This window comes from Eretmochelys imbricata, chromosome 4, assembly GCF_965152235.1.
Source record: "Eretmochelys imbricata isolate rEreImb1 chromosome 4, rEreImb1.hap1, whole genome shotgun sequence".
In the NCBI taxonomy this organism is placed as follows: domain Eukaryota; kingdom Metazoa; phylum Chordata; order Testudines; family Cheloniidae; genus Eretmochelys; species Eretmochelys imbricata.
The window spans coordinates 143,281,908-143,301,515 of record NC_135575.1 but is presented as its reverse complement, the minus strand read 5'-3'; the positions used below and the strand labels follow the sequence as shown (position 1 = coordinate 143,301,515).

Below are 19,608 nucleotides of genomic sequence, written 5' to 3'. Positions count from 1 at the left end.
GTGAAAGTCCGGCCCGCCTCGCTGGCGGAGCTGTGAAGGCAGGGCTTGGCGAGACACTGGCTCGCTTGCCTGCTCCTCGCTTTTTTGCTCATCAGAGAGAGACAGGAGCGAAAGGAGACGCGGAAGGAGCGGTCCGCGCAGGAGGCAGGGGCTGCTCTTGAAGTTTGCCAGGAAGAGGGGTGCTGGGGGGAGGGGGGAGGAGAGGGGGGTACGTGAGAAAGGACCAGGACTCTCAAAGTTTTTAACTCCCCCCCCCCCGCCCCAGGCGCCCGGCGGGCACGGGCATTTCTTGACTCTCCATTGAAATTTGGTGGTGGGGGTATTTTTCCCCTGGGGGGGGAAGCAGCAGGGGGGCCGGGGAAGGGGCTGTTTAAATGGAACGAGGCTGCCCCGCAGCCCGGGAGGGAAGTCTCCGTGAGTAGGGCGAGAGAGAGCAAGAAGGGGAGCGGGGGGACCTCGCTGGGTCCTCCCGACCATGGTGCTCACCCTGGGGGAGGGCTCCTTAGCTGCACCCCGGGGCTGCCGCCGGCCGGCGCCAGGGCGCTGATCCCCGCCTGGTTTTGGGGGGCAGAAGGGGAGCTGCCCCCTTCCCCCCTCCAGCGCCCCGCTCTCTGTCTCTTGATGTTTGATCCCTCCGAGGCGGCCACAGGCATGAGCGATGGCGGGGCCCAGGCCGGCAGAAGCCCCCTGCTGCTGGGGGAGCCGGGCACCCCGGAGCGAGCCCGGGGGAAGAGCGGCGCCCGCGGGGAGCTGGAGAGCGCGCTGCGGGGAGGCGACGGCGCACACGGACTCAAGGAAGTCCCGGGGACCTCGGCTGCCAGCCCCGGCTCGTCCCAGGAGTGCGTCCCGGAGAGCGACAGCCAGTCCGGGGGAGGAGAAGCGGATTACTGCCGCCGGATCCTGGTGCGAGGTAAAAGGGGAGCGCGGCCCCAGCCCCTGCCCCCAGCCCAGCCCTTAGGGCGCATCTCCTGTATCCCATCTCCTGTACCCCATCCCGTTCACTGCAACGCCATCTCCTATACCCCCATCCCCTGCAACTCATCCACTGCACCCCATCCCCTATACTCCCATCCCCTGCAACCCCATCTCCTGTACCCCCATCCCCTGCAACCTATTCGCTGCACCCCTTGTATCCCATCCCCTGCGACCCTTGTACCCCCATCCCCTGCAACCCATCCCACCCCCTGCAACCCCATCTCCTGTCCCCCATCTTGCCCCTGTATTTCCATCTCCTATACCCCTTCCATTCCCTGTACCCCTACCCCCTGAACCACATCCCAACCCCTGCACCTCATCCCATTCCCTGTACCCCATCCCCTGCACCTCCCCATGCTCTGTATCCCATCCCCTATACCCCACTCTCTGCACCCCAGCCTACCCCCGGTAAACCCATCCTATCCGGGCCTCCAATCCAACCCTCACCGGCAATTCCATCTCCACCCCCGCCCCATATAAAGCGCCTCGAGCCTCGCTCCCTTTCCCCCGAAACAGCACCGATCCCCACCTCCCCCCCCCCATAATAACAAGCCCTATAATAACCCCCAACCCTCCCGTTCCCTGCCCCGGGGCCTGTCCTCTCCCTCCCCATCCCAGCGCCCCCCCCCGGCACCCACCCCCCCGGCAGACAGCAGCCCGGAAGGGGAAAGCGGCGTGTGTCTTTGGTACATGTCAGGCGAACTGGGCCCGGGCGAGCGAGGCTGCGCCCCTCCCGGTCCCTTTCCGGTGGCCTCCCTTGCCCACGAAGGACCAAAGCAAAAGGGATGGTGGTGACCCGGGGTGGGTGTGTGTGGGGGGGGCTGCTTGTCAGCTGCCTCTTTCCCTGCGCCGCCCGGCATCCCCCTTCCTCCCTCCCAGCTCCCGTGGGGCTCCACTGAGAGATTTGGGAGACCGCGTGTATTCGGGAGAGGGCTTCGCCCGCCAGTGTGCGGAGGGGTGCGGAAAAGGGGGGGTCGCCCCCCCCCGAGCCTTTCTGCCCCAGTCCTTCGTTTTTATCTTCTTCTCTTTTAAACGGTCGGTCTCTGCGATGCATTCAGCTCTGGTGGGGGCAGGGGACCCCTCTCCCCGAAATAAACACACGGGGTGGGGGGGGGAGGAGGGGGAAAGAATCCCAGGGGGCTGCTTTGGGTTTTAAACATTTGTCGCAGGGAAAAGGCGTCACGGAAGCATCATCGAGTTAAGAGGGTTTGTGAACAGCCCTTGCTCCACGGAAATAAATAGATAAATAAATAAATGCACCCCCGGGACCCTTCCAACCATGTGTTCAATCGACGCCTGTCGGCGCCGAGAGGCTTGAGCAGAGAAAGCCCCGAGCTCGGGCCCCGAGACCCGGGAGATTTCTGTGTGTGAAAGGAGGGCGAGGGGTGTAAAAGCTGAGGATCCAGCCGCCCGAGCTAGTTCAGTCCCTTTCTCCGTGACTGTTTATTCAAAATAACAATAGCGGACTGGCTAGAAAGCAGCCGGTCCGGTTATGGAGGGCAACTCTCCTCTGCCATCAGATTTGGCTTTGAAAGCCTCTAGTTTCTTGTGTCCCTGTTTTTTAAATTAAGATGGCAGCAGGGTTCACAGCTTTGGAGGGAGCCTTGCGTGCAGGAAAGGGAAATTCTGGGCAGACAAGAAATTCGAAACATCCGCCCTCCTCTTTCGCTGTATAGTCAGAAATATGCCAGCCCAGCTCCCCTCCTTTGGGATTTTTTTATTTTCCTTCAAATATACTTTTTAAAAATTTGTTCTTTCCAATCCTCCAGGCAGAATTATAAACAGATTCCAAGCACTGCCTTGTCTTGCATTTTAAGACCCCCTCGGACATATAGGGGCCCCTCCGCTTCGTTCTAGAGAAATCGATTTTTAAAAAGGACATCAGGCTACCCTGTTTTTGGTGCTTGTTTGTTGAAGTGTTAGATTAGATCGATCGATCGATAGATAGATAGATAGAGGGGGTGTATGGGCATAGATAGATTGGGTGGGTGGGGATAGATAGATAGATAGATAGATAGATAGATAGATAGATAGAGGGGGTGTATGGGCGTAGATAGATAGATAGATAGATAGATAGATAGATAGATAGAGGGGGTGTGTGGGGATAGATAGGTAGATAGAGTGTATGGAGATAGATAGATAGATAGATAGATAGATAGATAGATAGATAGATAGATAGATAGATAGATAGACAGACAGAGGGGGTGTGTGGTGATAGGTAGATAGAGTATATGGGGATAGATAGATTAGACAGATAGCCAAAGCCGGGTGAACAGGGCCACATTCCCCCTTCACCCAGAGCAGTCTCGGAAAGCAGAGCAGAGATTCAGACACTTGTCCGTACCCAGAACGATTGCGGGTCCCGCTAGAACAGGCCTCGGGCGATTCTAATTCTTCTCTCGGCTTTGGATTGTACCTTGTGGGGTGACATCAAAGCAGCGGCCCCTTTGACAATAGTATCTGTCCTGCGGAGACACTGCCCATTTCAGCAAGATCCGCTCGTAAGGCAGATTCTCCTTTTAGATCAGGTCGTGTGCTTGAAATGTCTCCGATAAAAACACCGGCTAAGACCGGTGCACAACCCGCTACCGGCACGACGGGAAGTTTGGGGTTTTGCAGCTTTAGATTTCTTTCCGTGAGGCGTGTGGGGCTTTATTTGTACCCGTATCTGCGACGTTCTGGATTATCTGAACCTCTGTATCCACTGGGCATCTTTGCCAGCCCAGCATGTGCGCCGACTGTAACCCTCCTAACCTAGCTCGCTCGCTGGCTCCACACGGAGAAACACCCCGGCGTGCACATATCTGACAGTCCTAGGCGTGCGTGGAGAGAGAGAAAACCAGATGCAGGTGGAAATGTTTGTAAATATGGGCGTGTGTGTTTGTGGCTACATAGTGTTTGTGTGGGGGGGGGGTATACAACATAGGCAGTAAAGTATAAAAGACGTGTGTGTATCTGAAGAGATGCGTGTCTGAATCTAGAGACCAGTCACCACCCATTGCTCTGGGTGGATTTATAGACAGACACGGCATATCTAGCGCACCACGTCTGAGGCTTGGAAGGAGGAATTGTTGTCAGCAAATGTCAGTAAAGGTCCAATTTCACCGTAGACCTTCAAACCAAAGAATAAATATTTCCATCAATAATAATAATAAATTACAGCGAGGCAAAGTAAGGCACACGCTGCTTGAGCACCTATTAGAGTTTGAGTGAAGCCTATTTACTTTGCACATGTTGGCAGGCGATATTGACAATCTGTGTTTTAATGGTTAGAAATCTTTCACTATTTGAATCTCAACATTTCCCGTCGTTAAATAATTGTCTGACCGGGCCCGTAATTTCCCCCGCAACTGTGAAAATTTAAATGGACACAAATTAAAACAATGCTTACAAATAAACCTCGATTTTATCTGTGAGAACCGTCACACAATTAAATTCGGATTCTGACAAGCCGGCGTATACCGCCGAACGTGAATGTAGTGAGGGTACACACCGAAACACATTATTTCTAGATGATTATGTAGCTCACGTAGCCACAGAAACTAGATACACGTATCCCCATATATTGCCCAGTGTGTATTTAGCGAATATATACCAAGAAATAAAATACACATGGCCGTCTACTGCTAAAGGTGTGCGTCGAGCCCGGATACACAGAAACGAAACACACGTGTATAAACACGTATTGCCAACGGCGTATGTAATGGAGAGAGACACTAAAAGCCAGCTCGACACCGCTATGTATTTCTAAATGCCTATGCCGTGTGTATGTGTGTCCAGACGCAAAATATACACCGCCACATATTGCTAAGTGGGGATGTAGACACAGAAACGAAATACCCATCCCCAGACATGGCTGAATGTGTTCGCAGTGCGTGGATACAACGAAACGAAGCGTATTTCTCGACATATATTGCCAACCGTGTGCGCAGCCAGTGAATAGACACACAGAAGCAAAATATCCGTCGCCATAACGGTGTCTGCGATGCATGTATGCGAAGTAACTAAATATGTTTAGCCATATGTTGCCACGTGTTTATTTAGTGTGTGTATGCACAGAAACTGACGTGTGTGTCCGCAAATATGAGGTGTGTGTACGTGTGCGCAGAGACCCGTGTCTAGATCCGCTCCAGAGATGCAGGATTCTACCTGTCTATGCTGGTGGGCACATACATTACATGTACATTACATGTACACACAGCTCTCTGTGGCTAGTTACAGCCACACAGTCTCTGGCGACCCTTGTGTAACTTCACCCGGTAACATAGTGACTTGGGGACCCGGAATCTTTCTATGTCAGTGGCTGGAGGTGGTGAGCAAGAGGGGGGGGGGGCATCTCAGTCCTGCCTTTCCCTGTTTCCCCCCAAGTATTCGCTACTGGGGCGGGGGCAGATACTCCCTGTCTCTCGCTGCCTTTCTGTCTTTGGTGGAGGGATGGTGCCCCACTTCCTAGGGCCTTTTAGGCGGTCAGCGCTTTGGTGCTTGGCTGTAGCCGGCCCAACGCGGGACTCCTGGGTTCTCTCTCTAGCTCTGAAAGGAGAGGAGGTGGGGTGGGTTAGGAGTCAGGACGCCTAGGTTCTAGCCCCGGTCCCTTTGCTGTCATTATGTAACCATGAGAATGCAGGCCATCCCGTGCCTCAGTTTCCCCGTGCCCAAACCGGGGATCAGGAGGGGTTGTGGGGGGGGGGTCAAGTTTAATACATGAACATCTATGCAGCCCTTCCAGATTGTTAGGGAAGGCCACGAGGGTGGTTAATTATTCGCCCCCTCCCCGAGCCTGGTTCCTCCTGCGCGGATGGGGGCACTCGGGAGTGATTGGGGAGGGGTCTCTGGGTGCCATGCCATCTTAGGATGGGGGGCAGCAGAGTTTAATGGGGGCAAATGGCGGGAGGGTGAGCGGGACCCTGTATCTCTTACCCTCCTTGGAACACAGACCGGAGAAGCTTTGGCACCCCGGCAGCTGCAGGGCAGGGGAAGGGGCCGTCGGCCTGGGCGCTCCCAGCAGCCGGATAAGCCGGGTGCACCGGGCTTTGCCCTGCGGACGCCAAGCGAGCGAGTCGCGGGGGAGTTTGCAATGCGCCGGGGTGCGCGCTCGGGCCGGGCCGGGCTCGGAAAGCTGGTTCGAGCCCGCCGGCTACCCCGGGGGAAGCTGGGGTCAGCAGGGGGTCAGAAAGTGTGTCTATCCCCCCCCCCTTTCTCCCGGGCCTTGATTGACACCCCCGCGCTAAGCCGCTCACCAAGGAGGCAGGGACCGCACTGGGCCGCGTGCCTGGCAGGCCGGGCCCCCCACCCCTGGGGTTTAGGCTGGGAAAGGCTCTTGCAGCTTGGGAGGGCTGTTCTGCACCAGAGGGGAATCAGGCTGGGGCCTCCCTGTTCCAGAGCAAGAGAAAAGCCACCCAGCCAAACCCTGCTCTGCCGGAGGGCCCTTGGGTGCCTGGCCCCAACTCCGGTGGCGGGCCTAAACCTTCCTCTGTAGGATGTTAGGGCTGGGCAGGGCTCCACCATTTTGCAGCCTTCCCCACTGCGGTAACAAAATGGTGGCAGAAGCCTTAAGTCGGGAAATAGCTGCACAATAATATTTTAAATGTTGCCCCCGCCCCTCCCGCAGCCCTTCCAGATCGTCCTCCCCAAAAGGAAAAGAGACCAACAACCACCAGGCCAAAGTAGCAGCTGATCAGACAGTAACTATGGCCAGGAAAAAATACAAAATAAAAATCCCCCCAACATTTGATGAGAACCGCACCATGCCCCCTAACAATCCAACACTGGGAACACACCTGGTCAAATACAAATAAATTCTGCCCTGGGCAGCTGGCGAGGATCTGGCTTTAGGGGGCTCAGTATTTATCGCAGTGGTGGCGTGAGTAGCATGGGATGGGCCATTGCTCCTGGAACTGCTCGGGGTTTTGTTCATTGAGCGGTGGAGTAAATATTTTTCTCAGACCAGGAAGAAGTTGACGTGTAACTTGGGGCTGGAGGGGGTAAAGGAGACGGACCGAATCGTGTGACTTTTATATGTATTGTCCTTTGGAATGATTTGACTTTATTTGAATGCACTTAATAAAACCCCCAACCCCATGACTTTGTTCCACCCAGTATTTATAAAATAATAATTTACTTGTCAAAAGAGATGGCAGCTTGTCGGAAAGACGATTGTTTGAACAAGTTTTCTGTGGTTATCTCAGGAGCGCTGCTAAACGGGGAAATCCCGTTTAAACCCCCTTAGCGTGATACCGTTTGAGCAAAGAGAAGAGCGAATTGTCTTAATTTTTCTGATCACCTAGATTGTTGGTTTAAAAATAGAAGGGCGAAGGGGAATCAGAGGAAGATCCCTTCTCTGAAGATCCGTATCTGCATGAAATATACATGGTACATAGCGTGACTAAGGATATTTCCCATAGTATCTTGTGCAGGAAATGTTACACACGTCTGTGCAACTCACCTGCAAACGAGTTTTGAGCTTCCTGCCCGTTTAGATTTTAAAATGTAATTTATCTGCGATCAATGGGCTTAGCAACAGCGGATCCCCCCAGCCACAGAGACCATCCTTTATAAACTCCCGTCACTTTTCGGGGGGATAAGCTGTCAACAACGATGACTTGAGGGGACTGACAGGCTGTCTTACAAATAAGGGACCGTACGTGGCTTCTCACAGGTAGGAAAACGTCAGAGCGTATGTTTTCCTCTTTAAAAAATTCTCAGCCCCCCCAGAAGTCTCTCCATACAGTATTTTGAACATTTCCATTTTCAGGCCTCGCAGCTTTCATTTAAAACCCAACCAGTCAATACTTTGCGCGCGCCAGGGTGTTGGTAGAAAGCGGTTTGGGCAGGGGCTGGCTGGGCGAAATCGAGGGAAAATGGGGAAAGAAAGAGAAGAGTCGCCCTCAAACGTGTTCAAGTCTGAATGTAGAGCCGGGCGCTAGTCGCACTGCGCCGCCCGCGCCTGGCGCCCGGAGGGAATCCGGCGCGCCGAGCTTTCTACATGCAGCAAAGCTGCTTGTGGTTTAGGTCAGAAGGGTCAAAAAGCAGCGCAAATGTAGCCGGGTTTTGAGAAGGAAACGCCCCCCCCCCACCCTTTCTAGGAAGGGGCTTGGCTTGGGGCTTTGCAGAAGAGAAACGTGGGTTGGAAAACGGGTCTCTCTGTTTTCTCTCTGACTGGCCTCAAGCCAATACAAAAAATCAAATCGAATCGAACCAGGCTAACAAAGGCAGGTTTTTGCTTTCGTTTGACTAGATCGCCTTTAAATGGCACTCTTTACAAGAACAGGTGTGATAAGCCGGGGGGGGAGGGGAGGGGGCGCGCGTTCACATTAGATGCAAAATAGGAAATAGGATTCGGGGAAAGGGTTGTTACTTGCATGAATCCACAGGGCGCGTTTCTGTGCCTAGACAATCGCCGACGGTCGCTGTGCGCGCGGGTACACCGCACACCCCGGGGGGGACGGGGGGGGTTCATATCGGTATCTGTCGAGACAGAGCAACGCGCGGGTGAATGTATGGCCACGTCCAGACGTAGTGTGTGTGTGAACGGCACAGAGCAGACAAACCGCGTCTGAGGAGCCGAGGAGCCCTTTGCGCGCTCCCTTGTGAAGGCGGCGCGCAACTTGACTGCTTCCCTCTTGAAATACGTCTGGGCTCTGCAGCCTTCGACGCGCCGCCGGGGAGTTCCTCAAAGCGGCGGGGTTTCCCCTCTGCCACCCCATCGCCCGGCATCGAGGAGAAGGGAAGAGTCCAGAGCTTTTGCCGCGATCGGACCGGGCTTGAAACAAGCGAGGGAGGCCTGGCCCTAGCCGCTGTGAGAGGGACTGGTCCGGTTCAAACCCTCTTGTTTGTTCTCTGTTGTGGTGGGTGTGTGTGGACTCGTTAGCACGATCCGCCTTCGGGAAAGTTGGAAGGTGCCTGGTGGTTTTTTTTGTTTTTTGTTTAAAGAAAATATGCTTAATCGTAGCAATGGAGGGCGGGGCACTTTGAGAGCCATCGGCCCCCCCCCCCAGTCCCCTCTCCCCGACACAGCTGGCCCGGGGGTTCCGTGCGCCCTTCGCGGAAGAGCTGTGAAGACGCTCGGTTCTGGCATGAATGGGGAGCGAGACCCGGCAGCCGGACAATGGGCGGCCTGTCTGCTGTTAAAGGAGCGGCGCTTGGCTCGGGCCGTTAAAGAGACAGCTGCTTTTGGGGTGCGGGCGGGGGAAGCTAGACCGTGCACCAGCAGAGTCGATGCTTCTGGGCTGGAGCCAGGGGGAGGTTAGCGGGAGAGTGGAGGCTACGCTCAGTGCCTGGGTGTATTTGTGTGTAGACACGCGTGGAAGGGGAGGGACTGAGGGTACCTAGAGAGGCGCCCAGGTCTTTACGAGCGATCATCCACAGTCACCCCACTGCTTCCTCCAACCCAGACACACCCTTACCTCTCCCCTCCTCCTGCGGGAGAGTCCGCGCGGTGCTTGGTGCACCAGGGAAAGAAGCATTTCACAAAGCAAGCAACCAACCAACCCAAAGAAAGCCCACTACAAACAATCAAGAAACAAACACCCCGTTAATATCTTTGGTGGGCGAGACATGATAACCACAGAGGTTTGCAACATCCCCATCAGGCATCTGACATCCTGATCTACTGGTGGTGGCTTAGATCCATCCCATATTGGTCTGTCCCGCGGGGAGAAATCAACTCAGCACGTTGGTTCTGCAGGCGAGGAAAGGAAAGAAAAAAGACAGGGCCCGATTTCCCCGAAGCCTGCCTCAGCTGGGGTCTGTACTGCGGTAGAGGGTTATATCCTGACATGGTGCAATATGCATGTATGTTTAAGATACAGGAGCTATCTTATCTATTCCTAATGCATACGCTGTAACACACACACACAGTGTGTATATGTTTGTGTGAGTGTACACACACACACACACACACACACACAAATATATAAACGCTTGTAAGAGCTACAAATGTGTGGGAGGGAACCCGCAGGGAAGCTATGATGTCATGTGTGTAGCTGTCTAGACCTAGGTCCCTATGCACCCACACCCATCATCAGTATGTGATGTATCCCCTAGGCATATGTATATATTTATATATCTTAAAAATATGTGCGACCCCCCCCTTATACATTAAAACCATCTTTTTATATATTTAACACCATTATAAATGCTGGAAGCAAAGCGGGGTTTGGGGTGGAGGCTGACAGCTGGCGACCCCCCCATGTGAGAACCTTGCGACCCCCTGAGGGGTCCTGACCGCCAGTTTGAGAATCCCTGGTTTGTAGCGTATAAATAGGTGTGCAATGTTGTGATGGTGTTGGTCCCGGGCTATTAGGGAGGCAAGATGGATGATGTAATATCTTTGCAGTGGGTCTCAACCGGGGGGTAGGTGCACTCCTGGGGGCAGGCAAAGGTCTTCCCGGGGGGACAGGAACTCCTCTAGAGATTTGCCTGGGTTTACAACAGGCCACATAAACAGCACCGGCGAAGTCAGTACAAACTAAAATTTCATACGATGACTTGTTTTATCCTGCTCTATATACTAGACACTGACCTGTAAGTATAAGGTTTATATTCCAAGAGATTTATTTTATAACATATGGTAAAAATGAGAAAGTCCGCAAGTTTTCAGTACTGGTGGGCTGGGACACTTTGTTATTTTTATGTCTGATTTTGTAAGCAAGTCGTTTTTAAGGGAGGTGGAACTTTGGGTGTGCAAGACCAATCAGCTTCCTGACAGGGGTACAGTAGTCTGGAAAGGTTGAAAGACGCTGATTTATTGAACCAACTCCTGTTGGTGAGAAAGCCAAGCTTTCGAGCTTACACAGCGCTCTTCTTCAGGACCTCGGCTCTCTCACCCACAGAAGTTGGTCCAAAAAAAGATATCACCTCCCCCTCCTTATTGCTCTGATATATATATTGTGTTTCTCGATATGTTGATATGTCTTGTGGTATATCTAGATATGGTATAACTATTTGTGTTTAGTAGCTACAGTGTAGAGCACACATACACAGATATAGGCAACACACACTCATTGTGTGTGAGTATGTGTATATATATACATACACACACGAGTGTGTGTTACCTATATCTGTGTATGTGCGCTCTACACTGTAGCTACTAAACACAAATAGTGTGACATATAGTGTGCGTGTGTGTAGGGAATTTTTGCAGGTGCAGCTGGATTTCCCCCCATAACAGTATTTGCCCCCCCTCGCTGTTTCGGGCGTTAGATCGGTGTGTCCCAATGGACGGCCTGTGGTCTCCCTGACACAGGTTAGGAAGGCAGCAAGCCGGTCCCCGGTATCAAAAAGTTTGAGAAACAGTGTGTTAGAGCCATCTCGGCACACAAGGGCTTTGGAGCAGGGAGAAGATTCTGGAGACAGCTAGAGTTATCCCTAAAACCACTTTCCCCATGGGCGATCGTTCAGGCGCTGGTCACCGGGGTCTGATGCAGTTCCTGCTCCAGCTGGGCTGGGGGACAGGAGGAGGCGGACCGGTGGCTCCCCAAAGATGATCTGCACAGGCCTGGCCCATTTCTAACCTGTCAGCCAGTCTCAATCCCTCCCACCCTATTGTAGGAAAATGGCCACCCAGGGGTTAACTGGGTTACTCAGAAGAGTATTATGGGGTGGGGCTATGCTCCACCCCCTCTCTTAGTTACTTCCTGTTTAGGTAGCCAGTGCCCCGCCCCATAGCTGGAGACAGCATCACCGTCCCACCCTGCAGTGCTGTAAGTGGACTGTGGGTTTTTGTAACACTGGCCATGAGGCTGGGCTCTGCGTGGGCATGGCAACTGATGGCGGAAATGAGGGCTTCATGCAGAAAGCGAGGACTCGCCGCCATGTGTTGGAAGCTTGGGCCGCTCGTTTCTTGCAAGTTAGAGGACAGTCAAGGACCCACAGATGGGGCGGGCAGATAGCAAATGTGAAAAGTCGGGAGACATTTTTTTCTGGAGTGGTGGCGGTGGTAACAGTGGCGGATATAAGAAAAAGCCCTTAATAGCTGCACGTCTGGTCACCCTACCCACCGAAGACAGTAACACCTGTTCCCCTGGAAGGAGTTTGTTGCAGCCTCAGACACTGGGAGAGAAGAGTTTAGAAGATTTGCCACAGTTGTTGACAGAACCCTGCCCCCTTCGATGGCCACTTCGCTGTGCCCATCACAGCCCCCCCATAACCAGCCTCCCGAGCTCCATTCCTAGCCTAGCCGTGCTTGCCTCAGCCCCACTCCACTTCCAAGCCTGCCTGCCCTGCTCTCTTCCTTCCACATTCCCATGCCTCACCTCCAGCTGCAGCTCCAAGCCCGACCTCATCACACTCCCCTCCCCGAATGTCTGCACCCTGAGCCCCTGTCCCCTTCCTCTGCCCTCCCTTGCTGGCTTTACAATCTCCTCCCTTCCTGGCCCAACCAGAATTAGCAAGCAACACGTTCAAAGGCCAGGGCTCAGGGCTGAGCTCCATAACTGATGGGAGCAAAGAGGGATGAAACCAGAGCCTAATCTCCGGGCTCATCATAATGAATAAGAGTAAATTTTGCAGGAGATTCAGAGATGCTCTCCCCTCACCCGAGTCCGGCTCTGTGCCATGTCAGTGTCCCAGTTACATCGACAAAGGAGCCAACATGGCATCCAGGGAGCTGCAGAAGGCCCCGGCCACCCCTTCTGTGCCAGCAGGAAGGAGGGAGGGTGGTATAGAAGCTGCTTTGACATCCCAATACTGTCCAAGGGTTTATTCCCCTGCACCATGGGTATCTCCCAACAGCCGGCGGCACAAATCCTGGGCCCAGACTCCACCAGCCGTGTGACACAAGCCGCGGAGAAATTGGGCCTGGTTTGTGCGTGCCTCTGCTAGATGGCAAACATGCTGGGGAAGGGGCCGTGTCTCCACGGGAGAGCTGGGAGAGGCCTTCATATTCGGGTGTTCCAGTATTCGGGGACCTGAGCCTCTTTCACAACTGTCCCCTAGCAGCTTGGGACTCTTTTTAGGTTACAATATGCTTTTTGTTCACCAGGTAATTTCTGTGACTAATTCTTGGGCTGCAGGTCACGTGAGAGCAGCTTATCAGTAAGCGCTCAATAATTCAGAGCTTAAAATTGGAGCTTGAGTTGATCGGTCACATAGATCTCTAGATCTCTCACCCCCATCCACAGATCTCTATCTGTCTAATATCTCTCTCTATCTCTTTAACTTACAGTTCTCTTCTCCCCACCTCCATGCACTAGGTGCTTCAGAGAGCAAATTCTTAGCTTGATCTTTAGAGGCAAGTCCCCTCTTTCTCTCTGTGGTATTTGGGGGCCTCCAAGGTATCTGGATTCCGAGTCACATTGCTCCTGCTTCCTGGTTGGATGAGTGTAGTTTTAGAGCCAGGTTTCTAGCATGAATGTTGATGATCTCCAGTTTAAATTTTCCCGTCTATCAATCTTTGTTGGTGTTTGCTTAGCATTGGCCATTCCCAGGAATGGTCTTACCAGGAAATACACTGAGTTGAATATGTGAGGAAAGCAGACACGGAAGGGGAGTGAACACGGGCCCAGTGCCCTTTATGATTTGAGGGAATATTTTCAGGAAAATTGTCTGGGTATTTTCCACTCTCCACTCCTTATAAGTCTTTCCAGCGCCATGCACTTTTTTTGGCACCCTGTAAATAATGAACATATAATCCAATGAGACTCGAGCTTTGTGTTTTCTCCATCAGTCCATGGAAAAGGGAGATTGACTACGACATTTACCCCTAGCTGCTGAGGGCTTTACTGTTGTATCACAATTTTGGAGCTGATCACAGATATCTCTTAGGGGGAAATTTCCCCCTATACGGAGGACCAGTGCAAGGGCTATGCATCACATATGTCCCACATACGCCCTTACGTGCCTTGTACGTGTTACGTGTTACACACCAGCCTTTTGCACAGGGGGGAATTTTACCTTTTGTGAGGGTTTTTTTTGTAAGGACGACTTTAGCTAACATTGGCCCTGGCCTCACAAACCTGTCATGCTGAGAACTTCCACAGACTCTGCACATGGAAGGTTACAAGATCACCCAGGTTTTTAAGTGAGATCTATTTTACCTTGCTGCTGATCTCCCACTCTTCCATGCCCAGAGTGCTGGGATCTAGCTAGCTCCGATTTAGCACCACATGGGAAGGCCAGGGTGGTTACAAATCCCTGAAACCGGCTCACAATCCTGCAGGTTGAGAGCCCCTGGTATAGAATTCCAGACAGGGTGTGGTCCCTGCTGAACCAGGGAAGCAAAGCTGGAAACTGAGCTGGGTTGAAGCCGGTGTGTCAGAGTCTATATTTTATAGCTGTTCTCTAATAAATGTCTACTTTGTAAGACAGACTATGACTTATTCCCTATATCATGACACGGTGTCTGAACTAAACCCATGAGAGGGTTCCAAGTGCGGGGTGGAGTCTCTGATACAGATATGGATAATGGCCATTGTTCTTTCCTGACCTGGGTTAGGTCTCTCCTGTGACCTAAACTCACCTCAGGTCCAATCCAGCAAGGTGCTGGCTGCTTTCCCCACCCATTGCTTTCAGTGGTACCACAGGGTTCTCAGGTACATCCTAACAAGTGCGCAACATCTTGCAGACCAAGGCCCCAGACAGGCAGCTAAGAAAACAAACCCCACAACTAGGACTGGTGGGCAGTTTTTTGGCAGAACATATTTTCAATCCAAAATGGGTTTTGGACAAAAATGAACATTTGTGCGAAAAATATTCATTTCAGACAAAATGTTCCAGTTTTCCTGTGAGAAGTGGAAACCAGAAGCTAAATGCTTTTGGTCTTAAAAAGAAAAGCAGTTTGTTTGAAATATTTTCTTTATTTCATACAAAAAATTCTGGTTTCAAAAATCACAAATTTTTTGACCAAAAACACTTTAAAAAAGATGAACATTTTTCTGCTTCCAGCTTAAGTTTTTCATCCAGAAATCAAATAATTTTAATGGGAAATTCTGATTCGCCCCCCGCCCCCTAGATTTGTAGATTGTAAAGCCAGAAGGGATCATGAGATTAGCCTCCTGTGTAACAGGCCAGAGAATTTCACACACTTATCTTTGCATGGAGCCCAGTAAAGTGTTTGACTGAAGCATCTTCCAGAAAGGCAACTGGGCTGGATTTAAAAGCATTTATTTTTTTCAATTCCCCCCCCGAAAAAAAAAACTGGTATTTTTTTAATAGCTCATAGACTTTAAGGTCAGAAGGGACCATACCCAGGACTGTCCGTCTCCTTAGCTCTGCCGTTTGGGGTCTGGGGGACTGGGTTTTTAAGGGCTGAGTCTCCGGACAGAGAGTCTGGGCAGGATGCTCCGAAGCTCTTGCTATGCATAGCCAGTGGGAACGGGGCAGAGACTCAAAGGGCTCTCTTTCTGCGCCCTTGCTGAGCCCCACCCTGGCCGTTGAGAACCAGGAGCCTTCTCTTCACGCTGCTCTCCTTGTGCTGACTTACAGATGCCAAAGGGACCATCCGGGAGATTGTTCTCCCCAAAGGGCTGGATCTGGACCGGCCCAAGAGGACCCGAACCTCTTTCACAGCCGAGCAGCTGTACAGGCTGGAGCTGGAATTTCAGCGGTGTCAATATGTCGTCGGCAGGGAGAGGACGGAGCTAGCGAGGCAGCTCAACCTATCAGAAACACAGGTAAGAAACAAGGGCTCTGGTGGCTATTCCTGTCCACTTTGCATGGGGGCAAGACCCCAGGGGACCACTCAGGATGTCCCTCTGCACCCTGCAGCACAGCTCTCCGGCGGCTCCTAGTGCTGGGGTGTTAGGGCTCCCACCGATTTGCTCCATGGCCTGGCTGGGTTGGTGTACAAAAAATTCTTGCCCCACTTTCTGGGGAAGCTCCTCCTAAGAGTCTGAGGTTCCCATTAGGAACGGAACCATTTTGGGAGGAGAAGAAATACTGCTGGGAATCTGACAGGTACCCATCATGCACCTGGGACTGATAAAGCCATTCCCAGAGAAAACCTTGAAGGTAAAGTTAAAAGTCCATACTAGTAACAGAAAAGTAAGACTCATTGTAAGGATGCTATTGTTACCAAACATGCCCATTAACAGGCTAGGAAATTCATAGCTAAGGTTAAACTTACAAGAAACTCAGACTTTTGGAAGTAGGGTAAGTCTCAGCTATGATCCCCAAACAACCTTAACTCTGCCCTGTAAGAGGTGTTACTGCTGCAAGCAAAGACTTTCTCTAAGGACTTTAGAAAGCCTCGAATCTACCGTATGGCTCTGGGCAGCTCATATTTGGAGAGGGCACTGTACCTGTGTAGCTGGCAGGTGATGTACTGAAGGGGAGCACACCAGAACATTGGTTTTTTGCCTAATTTCCTCTCTGATAGCAAGTGTGATAATTCATCATGGTGCCAAACTTCACCTTTTCCATGTGCATGCTGAGATAAGATGATCTGAGTCAGCAGTGTACCCTTGTTGCCAAGAAGGCCAATGGCATTTTGGGATGTATAAGTAGGGGCATAGCGAGCAGATCGAGGGACGTGATCGTTCCCCTCTATTCGACATTGGTGAGGCCTCATCTGGAGTACTGTGTCCAGTTTTGGGCCCCACACTACAAGAAGGATGTGGATAAATTGGAGAGAGTCCAGCGAAGGGCAACAAAAATGATTAGGGATCTAGAACACATGACTTATGAGGAGAGGCTGAGGGAGCTGGGATTGTTTAGCCTGCAGAAGAGAAGAATGAGGGGGGATTTGATAGCTGCTTTCAACTACCTGAAAGGGGGTTCCAAAGAGGATGGCTCTAGACTGTTCTCAATGGTAGCAGATGACAGAACGAGGAGTAATGGCCTCAAGTTGCAGTGGGGGAGGTTTAGATTGGATATTAGGAAAAACTTTTTCACTAAGAGGGTGGTGAAACACTGGAATGCGTTGCCTAGGGAGGTGGTGGAATCTCCTTCCTTGGAAGTTTTTAAGGTCAGGCTTGACAAAGCCCTGGCTGGGATGATTTAACTGGGAATTGGTCCTGCTTCGAGCAGGGGGTTGGACTAGATGACCTTCAGGGGTCCCTTCCAACCCTGATATTCTATGATTCTATGATTCTATGATCTGTGCCTAGGAAGTGAATGTGCGGAGACTCTTTATCTTTCTGTCTAATGGCACTTGGAGAGTTGGCCGACACACAGTCGTAAGGTTTGATCCTGAAAGTTGCTGACTGCCTCACTTAAGTCAGCCTGCAAGACGAGGCCTTACAGGAGCTGAGGGGAATGATTGCCTTCAGCTGGTTGTTTGTGTGATCATGGATTTGTAGGGTAGGTTTGTGTCCTAAGGGGCAAAAAAGAGACCAGAATGAGCACAACCGTGGTAGGGTTAAGGGCAAAGTGTTCTAGCTTGCATGGTCGCTGGCAAGAGTGTTTGTTGTGGGTGGGAAAGGTACAATTGTAGAACTGACAAAATAATTCTGTCCAGAAAATGGCATTTGTGTCGAAACAGGCTAAACCTGAGGGGAGATGGTGAGCATTTTCCTTGGAATCTTGCAGGGTTTTGGGAAAAAAAATCTGAAAAAAAAGTTACTTTTCCCGGCAACTGACAACCGAAAGGCTGTGATCCGGACCGTCTGTGTGTATGAGGAAGGGCCTGTTTCTCCATGTCTCCAACCCAATGCCATTGAAGATAGTGGAAAGATTCCCATCCACTTTGAGGGGAGTACATGCTGTCGCTGGGTATCTATTAGAGCTGACACACGCTGGGTTTTTCATTTCCTGGGAAATGTTGCATTTTCACATCTTTTTTCCCATTTCGATATGGGCCCAAATGAAAAAATGACATTTCACATGGAACAAAATCCCCCTCCCCCCAATTTGTTTTGGGTTCGTGAAAATGTTTTGTTCTGCTAAAATGGCAACATTTTGTTCCAGTTTTGACCTCTTTTGTACGTAAAAAAATTGCAAAAAAAGAATTTCTTTCCAAAAAGTCATTTCAAAAGGAAACCGAACCCGTTCCATTCCGCAGCTGTCGACACGGGCCGTTTCGGCATTATCGGAGCGCTGTGTTCCGGCCAGGCGGAAGGCGGTGTCTTGAAACACAATTCAGCTGAAATGGACACACGTTTTGAAAATGTTCAAATGTAGATGGAAACCTCATTTGCCGCTGAATAACCCTTGAGATGAATATTTTCCAACTCGTTCTAGGGTCGGGGCGTCAGTCTCATTCTAAGGAACGAGCTGAAAGCCAGGATTGGGCATAGCCCATAGGCTGGGGGATAAGTTGAGGTGATATATTCCTCTCAGTGCCCCGAGAAATGCCTGTTGGTATCAGTAGAAGGTTTGTGTCAAGATCAAGGGGCGGACGCGGCTTTTATGTAGTAACTAAATGTCTAGTTATTTATTAACTGTTCCGTGCCTCGTTATTGCATTCTTCACTCGGTGAGAAAATCTCCCTGTCTTCAAGCCATGGCTATCTCTTCCTTCTCTAAACTCTTTCTCTGCATCTCTCCATCGGCTCGGTTTTTGTGAATCCTTTCTGCTCTTTTCGCTGCATTTCCTTCCCTTCGGCCATTCCTAATTCCCAGCCTCTTGGGCTTCACTCTCCCATCTAAGCCAAGAAAAATGATCAGTGATTAAATGACAGGTTTCAGAGTAGCAGCCCTGTTAGTCTGTATTCGCAAAAAGAAAAGGAGGACTTGTGGCACCTTAGAGACTAACCAATTTATTTGAGCATAAGCTTTCGTGAGCTACAGCTCACTTCATCGGATGCATAAAGTGGAAAATACAGTGAGGAGATTTATATACACACAGGCCATGAAATCTGTCTGTATCTGTACGAGTTTTTTCGTGAAGTTGATAGATTTCCACTCCATACGGCTAAATGCAGTGCCTTGCATAATGACAGGTTTCAGAGTAGCAGCCGTGTTAGTCTGTATTCGCAAAAAGAAAAGGAGTACTCGTGGCACCTTAGAGACTAACCAATTTATTTGAGCAGAAGCTTTCGTGAGCTACAGCTCACTTCATCGGATGAATGTTGACACTGAGGCATCATTGCTGGGTTTTAAAGCTGAGACTCCAATCAGATGAATAGGGGACAGTGGTGCTCACCCCTAGGGGCCTCAGCCAAGATCAGACCCCACTCTGCTCTGCACTCCACCAGTGCACAGGAAGAGAGAGTCTTTGCCCCCAAAGGGCATAAAATCAGTAGGAGATGGAGAGAAACAGAGGGGAAGTGAGTAGCTGAAGGTCACACAGTAGAACAGCTGTGACTAGAACCCAGGTCACTTGACTACCCTATCCACTAGGCCAAGCTGCCTCTCTAAACGCTTCAGCATATTTCTTTGCTGAGTACTTGTCAGTTTGATCCAGGACCAAATTTCACTAGAGAAAAATGAAATTTACTCACCCTCACACAGGAAATGGTGAAATCCGAACACCAACCCCGGGGGCAAGAAGGGAAGTGTGAATTTATTTTGGTTTCATAGAATCAGAGAATCAGAGAATATCAGGGTTGGAAGGGACCTCAGGAGGTCATCTAGTCCAACCCCCTGCTCAAAGCAGGACCAATCCCCAACTAAATCATCCTGTTTCTCTGTTTCCACTGGAAAATTCACCTGTTCTTTCTGGCAAATAAAACTGCTTCCCTTGCTGTCTGCTCTTTCATGAGCCGTTCTGGACGGGGGGGCCACAGCTGTCTGGCTATTTTACTAATCCATGGAAATG

The 19,608-nt window shown here is 51.1% G+C and overlaps 1 protein-coding gene across 1 annotated transcript in view; it reads left to right on the top strand.

Annotated features, from left to right (window-relative positions):
• The first annotated feature begins 621 nt into the window (after nt 1-621).
• The window catches only part of VAX2 (ventral anterior homeobox 2), a 50,641-nt gene continuing 31,654 nt past the window's right edge, over nt 622-19,608 (top strand). The window contains exons 1-2 of the mRNA XM_077814714.1: nt 622-910; nt 15,397-15,584. Coding sequence (XP_077670840.1) covers nt 622-910; nt 15,397-15,584 — 477 coding nt within the window. The remainder of the gene's footprint in view (nt 911-15,396; nt 15,585-19,608) is intronic.